Raw genomic sequence first — 13,905 nt, forward strand, 5'->3', positions numbered from 1 at the left:
CTCGCAGAGTGAACTTTCTTAACTTGTAAATAATAACATTATTTAAAACCTTTATTTTATAATTCATTAGTATATACTTAAAGACCATAACATTTTCGAATAGGTTAGGTTAGTTACACTTATGTTACATTTTAAAAAACAATTGTTTCTGAAACTACCATAAAAAATAAGTTTCTATATTTTATCCTATCATAAAGTCTGATAAAAAGTCTGAATATTGATCTAAGTAAGTACTTATTGTTATAATAGGATTAATATATTGTTATATTTTAAAGTTTTTATTGAAATGTTGTTTTCATTTAGTTTTGATTATTATTAATTTTGTCATTAATAAAAAGCAACAAGTCGTTGAATTTTGTACACCGTTTGATTTATATTTTATTTTATGTTTTATGATTTTAACCTAATCTAACCTATTATGTTGTGTAATATAAAGTTTGATTTAGGGTTATAAGTTCACTAAATAAATTCAATTCTTGTAATTTGGAAAATCTGCAGGTACATAAAAACAAAAACAAATTTTAATCGCTAGTTCCCAGTGATAATTGTAAGCATCATGTCTGTAAAATGTTGGTAAGTTTTTCAAAAATCACAACAAAACAAAATTACCTTAATTTAACTCTACAAAAGCCAAAAATGAGAACAGACATTTTTTTTTTGAAAAAATTTATTGAGCTAGATAGGGTTAAGGGTTTTTGCATTTAATGAGTGTCTTTTTATTTTAAAATATCATGTTAGAGATTTTTTTTGTGCTTAAAATATTGATGTATTTAAAATACATTTTGTCATTTTGAAGTAGTTTCCAACTTATTAAACATCATGTACTATAAGCCATAATGATTATATTCCGTGATACTAGGGGTGAATTACGGCTGAATTATACATTCAATTAAAATAGATGTGCATTTTTAAATATTTGTTTAATTAAGTTCTCATTAGGTATTTTTATTCAAAAGATTTTTACAAACTGTTCTAAAATTATAATAGATAATATAAATAATATAGCTTACATACTATACTTTGTAAACTAACTAAAACATCTAATCTTTTATTGAACTTCTTTTCGTAAATATATAAGTAAACATATAAATATTACATCATAATATATTTCATAAAAATTGTTATTATCCTTAGTATAATAATATGAAGACACTCGTTCAGTAGATATTGAAAAATATCACCGGCTCAATATTTTATAGTAGAATAGTGTGGTTCTTATTTTAAAAACAGAAGCTTGTATCACTATAATAGGATACTCCATAAATGGTATGAAAAACCTAAAGTTTTCAAAAATATTGTCTTTTTACTTCAAAAATCAAGTTTAATAGCATTTTAAAATTCAGGGAATCAAAAATATATTTAATAAATTAAAAGAAAAACTAAAAAGTATTAAAATACAACAAAAATTATTTAAATACTTTTACTAGATATTTTACGACACAGTAATTCCAATCAAATATTTTAAACGGTGCATAGTTAATGAGTAAATTACCAGAACAAAAAAATAAAATATATTAATCTAGTTACAGTAAAAAGAAATATAAAGCGATTGAGTCTACACTTGGGAAATGTAAAAAACACCAATCCGAGTACATGGGAAAAATAAAACATTTTTCACTTAAATGATGTCAAGACTTATAGCACCAAACAATATTAAAATATGCACACATGCACGCCCCTAAGAATAAAAATATATGTTATGTGTTAAATTGTACATTTTTTTCTGTTTGAAATAAAATTTCAGAAATTGTTTAATTCTAATGTAATACATATACATTGAGTATATGCAGGTGACTACATGTTTTCGTTTTTTTACACAATGAAAGTAGGTTAACAAACTGTAATTTTCAATTCAATGATATAAATAAATTAGCTTCAAATATTAATTAATCATTATATTTTGAATATATATTATAATCGTTCAAATTGAACTCATAGTAGAATATTTATTTAATTTTGTAGGTATACACACCAAATATAACATATTTCTTACCTACTACTTATAAATTACCATTATAATATTTAGTGTGGAGTTAGTGCTTAGTTTTTTGAATTTATTAAACTAATTCGTATTCACTAGTTCACATTTAAAAATTTTAATCACCACGACAATATACGTTCATAAGAATAATCGAATGATGATTTATATTTATATTTATTTTTGTTCGGCTCTTTTGACTATTTATTAAGTACAAAAATAAAACATTTTTTAAATTTAAATTTCTATGAATATATTATATGCTTATTTATATATCTTTATATTTGTTTGTATATTAATTTATAATATGTATTATTAATAATTCAAACAAAAGATATCGTAATTATTTTTTAATGGTTACCTATGTACTTGAAATATGTATATATAATAGTTATAATAAATACACATTCTTCTTCTAACTGATTTCCATCATACTTACCTTTATGAATGAATTTCAAACAATAATATTTACTTGATAACGTATGTTTATATAAAATGTATTTAAATTAATAATATTGGGCCTTGGTAGAAATAAGTATTTCCTCAAGCTTAAAAGTTAATTATGAATTTGTCATGCTTAGCATAGAAATAAATTTTAAATTATTTAGTTCAATTCACATAGGTAATTAATACTTGTTTAATGTTAAAAATGCTTTATTTTCTCTATAACGAGGTATAGAAATGAATTAACATAGGTACAACGTTCATATTCATTCAATAGGTATTTAGCAATAATGTATACTTACATAATAACCTAACCTTTATTATAAAATATATGATGACGTACGTTATTAAACCAGTTTTACTTAACCAGTAAAACACATATTAGGGATTACGTATATATAAAATATGATTTTGGCACAATATATTTTTACTTGTATTTATATGAATTAAAATTGTATAGTAGATACAAAATGTCAAAATAATATCAATATAATTACTGCATTAAAAATGTATAAGTAGGTGACTATACATCTTTTCAAATTTTTTATTTATGAAGCAATATTCAAAAATACTTGATATATTTACGCAATATTAATAACTATATTTTTATTTTTAGACATAATTTTGTTTTAAAAATATTATGACCTTTCTTTGGACACTATTATTATAATAATAGACATAATTTATGTAATGAGCTACCAATTAAAAAACTTACTATACAGCTAAAAATATGCCTATTATTAAAAAAAAAAAAAAAAACACTTAACTTTTTTTAGTTAAGTATTATTAACTATGGTTACAAACGAATCGTATTTAAATGATTTCAGATTGATAATCCGAAAGTTACGAAGTACACATTTCCAAATTCCTTGAGATCGAGCAAGTTAACGGTAACTCTGAAATTAGATCAGAGTCATTTCAAAGACGGCCGTAAGCTTTTACTACAGTGCACTGCTCTAATAAATTCTTTGTACAATCAAACTTCGGAACTAAGGTTACCGATAAAATCAACAGAGCCAGTGCCTGAAAAAGGTCAGTATGTTATTTTAAGTTGTATTGTTGTAATGTTGTATAACTTATTAAAAACTTATAAAATATAATATAAGACGTTAATTGTTAGATTCTAGAGCGATGATTGCATTGATTTTACTAAAAAAATTTGGTTTTTTATCTGTGTACATGTTTTATATAGTAGAAAAATGCATTGATCACCACATAGAGGGTGATTTTCGGTATCAAATTTGATCTAATCGATACTTTTGGAGGTTAAGGAAATGCTAATTTCTATTCAGAATAATCTAATCAGTAATTAAAGTATAAATTTAAATTTAAATCAATAGTTTCTAACGTAATTGAAATGTATTATATTTTGTTGTACCTAATTCAAAAATTAATTGCACAAAATGAATTTACATTTTCAGTAAATATAACTTTTTTATATAGAATACTTTTCAAGTTTATTTTCAATTCATTCATAACAATATATTAATTATTTGTGTCTTAAAAAAGGTAAATTGAACAGAGGTTCCTTAATATAGCAATATCTCACAGCTTTATAATTTATCAAAAATATACAACAAACATTTTTTCAAGTATTTAAAATTTAGTTCAACTTTTTAAGAAATCTATCAAATAACGAAAGTATATACAAACCATTTTGAAATTAAAATTGCATATAACTTTTATTTTAACATTTTAAGTTTGAAAACCTCACATGCAAATTGTGGGAACTCTTTACATTTCATTAGGTGTCTAGAGCCACTGTAATGGATGTGTTAAATTTAAATTGAATGATATTATAATATCATACGAAAAATAATTCTGAGCCAAGACGGTCTATCAGCCTATATAACTAATTATATTTTCTATTAATGACAGTGTAATATTAATGCCTCCTAATCGTAAAATAGATTACTTTCTAAATCACAATTATATCATCAAATCATCAAACATACTGATAGACTGTATTCATTCAGAATTGTTTTGTGTTTACAATAATGGTATATCATTGAATTTAAATTTAACACATCCGTTACAGTGTCTTTCTATACATCTAATGTATAATCGTGTGTTACTCACTTTCGCGCTTTTTTGTTTATTAACGTTTATAAAAAAAAAAAAATTAATTAAGAATTGAAAATGTTTATAAATAACTTAAAACGAATGAACAAAGAAAGGTATCATATTATAAGGAAAATTTGTTAAAAATGTCAAGTACCTATGGTTAATTCTATATGAATTACAACAAAATTATAAGTTCAGTCAATGAAAATTTGTTAATTGATGTGTGAATGTCCCATGTCTAACTTCAAACGATGATAAACAGTTTATTTGACATGCTGATAAACTTTTTTACTGTAAATGTAGACATTTTTATAATCTTGTATCAAATTTTCAAGTCTTTCGACCCGACAAATTTTCTTTTTTGACAACAGGTAATTTGGTGAAAATGCATGTATCTATGGCTATTTCTTTAAGAATTACACCAAAAATAAACATTTTTTTTTAAAAACCAGTTGAAATCTCATTTTTTTTCTAATGCTTTTAAAAACTATTGGGAATTTTTATTTTTGACCTCCTAAAGTACAAACTAGATTTACTTTTTTGCCAGAATAGATGATGAAGTAGACATATTGAACAATTAATAAAATAAAATATATATATTATTCAATTAATAACAATATAAAGTCATTTCTTATGGGGATACGCATAAAATCCAATTAAAAAATTTCATCATATTTAATATATTATAAAAATGAGTTAACATTGATTGAATTATTGTGACTCTATTGTCACTTTGACGACATTGATCAAAAAAAAAAAAAATGTGAAATATAAAGTTAAAAGAATTACCATAAAACACACATATATGGTTTTCATACATTTGGCTCATTCGTGAAATATCCCATTTCACTTTTATATTATATAAATAAAAGTAATGTTGTCAAATAGTGGTTTGTTATCTTTATTCCAAATGCCAAATAATAATATATTTTCAGTTATTATAAACAATAACACATTTACTCAAATGTTAGATATGCTTAAAAACTGTGAGCATTTAATGATTTTGTATATTGATGAATTTCTTACTGAATTCAAAATAATTAACAGACATGTTTTCTTTATATGTATGATTATAAATTTGTATCCATTATATAATATATTTTTTTTCGACAAATTAATAACTAACACGAATAAAGTTTTATCATTTGAGCGATGTAAACAATAAATATCATTATAAAGTTTATCTTGCACGATTTCACATATTTTGTGCATATATTATTACCCCATTTATGATTAAATATTTTATAATTTAAGCAAAATGTCAATAAGTTAATCAAACATATCCATTTAATATAATATGAATGAAAAAAAGAAGATTTTAATTGATATTGTTTAGAAGTTTCAGAGTATAGACCAATAAATAAAAATATAAGTTACGCGCACCTTCAAATAAAATTAATTGTAATATTATGATAAGTTAAGATGTATATACATTATACATTATACATTGATAGATTTAAAAAAAAAATTAATTAAAATATCAACAAAGTACTTTCATTGTTACATCATAATAAATATTTGTTTATTATTGTTAAATATATTTGTTGTACTTTTTAGATAGAAAAAATATTATAATGATCTCTAAAATGTTTTAAATGCCAAAATTATTAATACTTAAATCATTTTACTTGATAAAAAAACATGATAATAAAAACCTCGTCATAAATATTTTAAGTAAATAAGAAAAGAAAATGTTCTGCTACAATCATTAATCTCAATGTTTTTTTATTTTTATTATTATTATTTATTATACTGAATTTGAATGTATTTAAATTATAACTATACTAGATCCATCCAATACTCTCCATTATGGAGTGTTTTGTGCTTTATTTTTATTTTTCAACGACAAATTTTTAACTTTTGTTAAATTTTGTAAAATGTGTGAACAGTCTATAGTATCTCCATTTAGTTACGTTATTTGGTTGGTGTATTAAAGTTAATAGATACCACAATTCTCATATGTTCCATGATATGATAAATTAATTTTCAACAGTAAAATATGGAAAAGATAAAGAGAGAAAAACAACACCTTTATATTAATAATGATGACATAGAAATAATATGGTCAGGAATAAAGAATGTAACTCAGAAGGCAGCAGAAAAAACTTTTGGAAAGCAATGACGGATAAAGAGGCACTGGTTCAATCAAATATGCGAAGATGCATTGCCACACGAAAACTGGCTAAATAACACACAAAATGAAGAAAAATGTATCAGATACAAAATAAGATAAAGAGAGGCAAGTAATGTCTTGAAATGTGTGAAAAGGAAGTATATACAGGGTATAGTAATAGGCGCTGAACAAGACTATAAAAGTCATAAATAAAGAGATCTATATAGAAAGATACATGTCCTGAGTACTGATTTTAAACCAAATGAGAAATTCTTGAGAAATGAAGATGGAACTCTAATAACGAACAACGAAGACATAGCTAGAAGATGGACAGATTACTTCGACCAGTTTTTAAATTGTGGGGAACTATAAAACCCATTTTATTTTGAACATAGGGAACCCAACATAGTAGAATTCCCTGATCCAACAATAGAGGAAATTATGAAACAAACCAAAATCTTAAAAAATAACAAGGCACCTGCCGAAGATAAAATAACGCAAGAATTATTGAAAACAATGAGTGGTGATCTGATTAAATATATGCACCGAATAGTTGAACTAATATGGTGAAAAGAAGTGATACCGAAGGAATGGAAAACGGCGCTATAGTGTGCCCCACACGAGAAAGGAGATAGGCAGCTATGCAATATTTACCGAGGAATAGCACTACTTAATGCCACATACAAAATTTTGAGTTATTGTCTGCTGGATAGAATTAAGCCATGAGTAGAGGAGATCTTATGGGACTACCAGGCTGGATTCAGACAAAACCGTTCCACCATTGATTAAATATTCATCCTAGGTATTTATTACAGAAAATCTGGGAATACGACAAAGGTGTCCATATTCTATGCTATGCTATTTGTTGATTTCAGAAAAGCCTATGACTCAATATATAGGAAATCCCTGATTAATGTCCTAAAAGAGTTTGAAATGCCCCAGAAGCTAATTAACCTTATAAAAATGAGCATAGAACTTACAGACATCAAGGTTAAAATATGACACTCCGCTTCAAATGTAGTACAAGTGACGACTGGGTTGGGACAAGGCGATACCTTGTGAAATAGGAATGGATTAAAGAGGTGTCAGGATAGGAGAGGCAAACATTGGACTTTAAGCATATACTGACGATATAGTCGAAAAATAAAGAACAACTCAAAATACAATCAATAAAACTGATAGAAATGGTATAAACGTATAAGTTTGGAGATAAACACAGACAAAACGGAGTATCGGTGGTCCAAAGAAAAGTACTTTTAAATAATCAAAATAGTGAGTTGGAAGTTGAAGGCCATACGTTTAAAAGAATACAACAGTTCAAATACCTAGGTGCCATGTTGACACAACGGAACGAAATAAATAGTGAAGTGAAGGCGAGAATTCAAGCCAGTAATAAATGTTACTTTGGGCTGGCCAAGTTATTGCGATCTAGAACATTTTGAACAAATTTGAAGATTCAGATATATTGGACATTAATAAAACCAGTAGTAATATATGGGTCGGAAACATGGACTTTACGGTAGACATACGAAAATTCATTAGTTGTTTTTGAAAGAAAATTACTTAGGAAAATATATGCTCCATGTAAAGATATCAACACTGGAGGATGGAGAATCCAAAAAAATAGGGAACTAAAAGAATTGTATTAAAACTCGATTATTGTGGAAGATATTACCAAGAGACGACATATCTAGTCAAGACATGCTAACCTAACCTGACGGTATGGTTTTAAAGGCCAGTAATCACGAAGAAGAAGAAGAATTTTACTAGAATTTTTAAGAGCGATACTTATCTGTATTTTTTACTATATATAACATGATGTTCCGGGCATGCATAACATTTCTCAACTGCAAACCATAGTACCCTGCTGTCGTTTAATCAATTTAGTAACAGTTGCATACTATCCTCGATTAAATCCTCTTGTAAAATTATGGGTAAAAATAATTTTGTATTTTGTATTACTATTAGAAGATCTTAAATTTTCGTACACTTAAATTTTATCAACATAATTTCGTATCTAAAAAATATTTTTTGTAAAAAGTTAATTTTATCGAAAGTTCCTTTAAAAATTTGTAATAATTTATCTCTAAGGAAATATTGTTTTAATTGCACATTTCAAAACTTATACTTAGGTTTGGTAATGGAAACTCAAAATTAATTACTATTTAACTGAACTATCAAACTCTGATTTTCTGAATGATAAGTACCTATTACTTTAAATTTATGGTCCATCATTATATCGAAAGAAAAACCCCGTACCCAACTATAGTATATTTTGAGAGAAACTATTTTGATAAGTTTAATTCTTGATTTCACCATGTAATGACGTCTTATTCACTGAATGAACTAATTTATATTGATTTTGTGTGCACAATTAGAATTTGGTGGTGCATAATAACTTTACTAATTCTACAAAATTATATTTATTAAATTCCCAAACTAACTTAATGCTTTATATTTTGTGATAGCTATAATATATGGGTTTATAAAACTCGTTTTAACATTTTAGTTGATATGACTATAAAAATTAATAAATTTAATACTGACAATGATTTATGAATTGAGGTAAATACGTTGTATTATGGTACATAGTTTGAAATGAAAAAAAAAATTATAGTATATATTTAATTATATTATATTTTTTACATTTTTGAACAAACTCGCACAATACCGTAGTGTACAAATAAATTTATCAACTACCATAAAATTCAACATTGATCATAACCATATTTTTTTGTGAATACTCTAAATTTCTTAAATGTGAACAAAACTTTAAAAAACAAACAATTGTATTGGATGAGAATGAGTAACTGATGTTAATATAAAATAACAATAAATATTGTTCTTTTAAAATGCATACATTAGCGAGTAGAGTATTTTATGTTATACATATTACAAACAATGGTGGATTATAAAGTTAAGCTTAGCACGATATCAAAACAATAACTGAATAAAATATTCCAAAAATTTTGTTTTTCATTTCTGTTTTGAACAACAACAACAACAACAAATGTTTTTTATTAGAAAGATATGCTACTGTTTGTTATGGATGTTTTGGTCCTTCTGCATTGTTAATAAATTTAATTTTTTATTCTTTGAATGTTTAAACTTATTATTTATGGAATATTCAATAATTTTAATCATTTAATACTGAGCTTAGTAGTTAAATTATTATTTTTTGTATGATTTATTATTATTATATATTTTTTTTCTTACACAAGGAAGTTTCTTTGCTGTATAGTAGATTTCATTTATGCCCCATCATTAAGAATGTCTTTGTTTTGAATATACGAATTTAAATTAAATTGTGTTACCTGTACGAAAAACGATTCTTAGTAGATACAGTGGAGAATTAGTCATCCAACTATTATGTCAATCAAAAGATATTTTATAATTTATTTGTATTACTATTATTCGTTTATTTATGTACTTAGTATAAGACATACAGTATTGTGACTAGTTTATTCAAAAAACATTGATTAGTGCAGCTAGGTATTAACAGTGAGCATATTGCGTCAAAAAGATGAATTGACAACGATGTATCTAGAAATTGTCATATAGGTATCTAATTATATATTCTACACCCCCAAAATAAGTAAATAAAATGAGACAATTTGGTAAAAATATGTTAAGTTGGAAAAATGTGGAATGTTTCACGTGCGCTTAAATCGCATATCACGGATGTAATTATTGTCATTATTGTTATCGACTCTGATCTTCGAAAAATAATAAAACAAAGTTCATTGATTTGTATAACGTTCAGCAATTCCTATTACTTATGAGTAACAAGGTTTAGCTGAAAACTTTAAAACTAGAATACAATATCTTTAGAAAAGGTCAATATATTACGTACATGGCAATATATATTCGACATTTACAACTGCAGAAATGAATAAACAGGAATGCGTGTAATAGAACACAATTGCATTGCATTCCAAAATTCAAATTTTTACTCTATGTACAGATACTACCAATAAGATACGATCTTACGACATCTTGAACTGTATTAGTATTTAGTAATATTAGATGAATATTGTCTTAAACATAATATATTATATTGAAGAAACCTCATGCATTTATTATTTTATTCAGTGATGTTTTTTTTATGTATCATTGTAAATTATATGAATATATTTAATATATCTCTAGAAGTGTCTAATATACTCATTCACTGGCTATTAATTGAATCAAGTGGGTACCTGAAAATTGTATTTTTATTTATTTATTTTTATTTTTTTTTATTTTTTTATTAGGGTTAAGGCTTCGACAACTGAGGTCATTAGCCTGGGGGAACTGTAGGGGAAGGTACTGTAGGTTTTAAACACGTGGGTAAATTTTATTAATTAATGTAATTTATTCGTACTTACTTAGTGTATTATGAGTACCCAAGAGTAATATTGTCATAATTGTGTCTGTCTTGTGTTATTCTGTAGCCAATTGCACATCATTTATAAAAAAAAAAAATAAAATGTTTTATTTTCATCGAAAATCTCAAGATGCTTGTGCCAATTGTGCCAATATCTCTTTTAAGTACACCTCTACACAGTGGTACAAAGGTACTAAGAAAATGTCTAGCATCTACTATCTAGATATCATATTTTAGAATCTATATTGATCAGATGGTCAGTCAAGACAAGTTCGATTATAATAATACATAGGTATGTATAATAGAATGTATACATTGTATCTGGATATAATATAATATATATTGAATATTTTTTTTGTTTTATTATAGCATTATAAAAATTAATACATTCCTATACAGAATTAATTTTACTACATATAAAATATAAAAGATGTAAATACATATATTTTTCATAATGTCATCATAATTACAAAAACGATGAAAATATATGCTTGAAACTCACTTTTAAGATTTATGACTTAGTTTATAAACTTTTGTGGCATAAGATGTTTTTAAAAAGTATTCATTTATAAGCTCTCTGTGAATAAATATAATTTCTACAATATATATGCCATAAATTAAATAATTTTTTGAATTAAAATTGTTCATGTTTGGTGGACATCACAATTTGATTTATATTCTAATCATATTAAAAAAAAATCGCAAGTAGACATTTTTTTTAAAAAGCTTAAAAAGTTTTTAACGTAAAATATGATTTTGATTTATTCTTGTAAATGAATTGCATTTAAAACTTTTTCAATATTATACATAATACCTACTAATAATATAAATTAACAAATTGTAAAACAATAATTAAACTATCTGAATTTTTAAATAATTTTGAATATATTCATCTAAAATTAAGATTGTTACGCATAATTCTATAATATCAATAATTAAAATTATTTTTAATTCATTTAGAATCTATAAATGTAATGTTTATTTATTCGATTAAAAATGGTAAAATATAAATAAATAAATAACTATATATATATGTATATATTTATATTTATAAATATTATAAAAGTGGATTCAGATTTACTAATTTTAAATTATATAATATAATAAAAATAAATGAATATATTGAATAATGAAATTGTATTTTTAATATGAATAGGTAATTATTGTCTAGTATAACAGACAATGAACTTCTGACTATGAGTATGTTCATCCGGCTATTGTCATTGTTATACTATATTGTCAAAGTATACGAGGTCATACTTTATAATACATCATCAACATAGGTATGACCTTAAGTTTCATAGAATTGATGAAAGATCTAAAAGCTTTGAATAAAATAGTAATTTAATTAATATTAATATTTTAAAATTAGCACTATTCGAACATTGTTAAGTAAAATAGAAATGTATTCATTTATATTCTAATTTTATGTACTTATAAACATAATATTATAATTTACATTTAATACTTATTTTATATATTAATAAATAAAAAAAGTCAGTTAAAGTTTAGATTAATGTTAAAAAATTATTGTTAAATTTCTAATCAATAAAACATGTACGTTTTTACAGTAAAAATTAATCATTTCAATAAAAACATTGTCTAAAAAACAAGAATTTAAGCACTTTGAACATGTTGGTATAAGATATAAAGTAGTGAATACCTAATAATCATACATTTATGACCAATAATAAATTCTTGAATTCAAAAAACGAAAATAATAAGTGGAACTTAGCATAAATTACTCAAACGTTTTTATCTTCTAATGATCATAGATTTTTAATGTATAATGTTCGTATAATGGCGTGATGACTCTTATTCTACTAAAACAAACTGAAACGTATGGCAATGGTTATTTTCATAGAAAATTAACAACATTTGCAGTTTATGGTTAATTTTTCCAAAAGCAGCTTGAAATTTGTTTCAATTTTAGTTTTAATACATTTCTTTATCTAATTTTTTTTTCTGTGAACATTATGTCAGATGTTAAAAAAGCTTCACATAAAGTTTAATGTAGTATTTAATAATACCAATATTCAATTTGAAGCTGAATCTAGTTTTTACTTTAAAAAAGTGATTTAATTTATTTTTGTTGTAGTTTCTCTTTAAGTAAGATAAAACCAGGTAGGGACAATTTATACCTACAAATAACCTACGTAAAATATTATAATAATAATATAATAATAAAATATTATATTATAATTATAATATTACTATAATATTATTATAAACATCACCCTGCGTGTAAAGGTAGGGATTTCAAGGAGTGTAAGGGACGTAAATTATGTTTACTTAAAATTTTTAATCTAATACTATTAGGTAATAAATAAATAATATATCAATGTGTAAACTAGTTTATTCATGAATTACTAATAATCATGGGACATGAACTGAGATATCTAAGTTCGTGGTAATAACAATTGTATTATATTATTTTCAAAAGTTTGAAATTTTTGAAATTATTGTTTTCTACCTATATTAATCTTTAATAATTTTTAATATTTTTCTCTTATTTCAAACGATGCTCATTTTAAATCAAATTATTTTTCTGAAAAAGTATAATAAATAAATTAAAAATCATAGAATGTTAAATATTAAATTATTTATAGTTATAAATTATAATATATATGATATCCAATATCTAAATACTGTAACGGTTTGACGACGTTCACTCTACATGATGTCCCATAGGGCGGTTCTATTTCCTTCAAAAACGAGATACTGTTTTCCCCCACTGTCCATTTTCTTCCAAAAAAAAAGGTTGGTTTCCATTTTCCTCCACATTGTTTTCGACAAAATTATGTTATTTCCCTTTAATAACTTAGCCAGTATTGGAGTATTACGGTTCTTTATTATAAATATAGGGTCAGATTTTGCACTTATTGATTGATGATAACATACTGGTATCGACTATCTATATCAGCTATCGAAAAACTCTAG

At 24.5% G+C, this 13,905-nt stretch overlaps 1 protein-coding gene across 1 annotated transcript in view; it reads left to right on the forward strand.

Moving 5' to 3' along the window:
* The window catches only part of LOC107162280 (uncharacterized), a 152,979-nt gene that overhangs the window by 137,298 nt on the left and 1,776 nt on the right, over window positions 1-13,905 (forward strand). Inside the window, exon 5 of the mRNA XM_015509111.2 lies at window positions 3,250-3,454. Coding sequence (XP_015364597.1) covers window positions 3,250-3,454 — 205 coding nt within the window. The remainder of the gene's footprint in view (window positions 1-3,249; window positions 3,455-13,905) is intronic.

Source organism: Diuraphis noxia, unplaced genomic scaffold (assembly GCF_037042655.1).
Source record: "Diuraphis noxia isolate RWA-SAM2 unplaced genomic scaffold, SU_Dnox_SAM2 contig0002, whole genome shotgun sequence".
NCBI lineage: Eukaryota > Metazoa > Arthropoda > Insecta > Hemiptera > Aphididae > Diuraphis > Diuraphis noxia.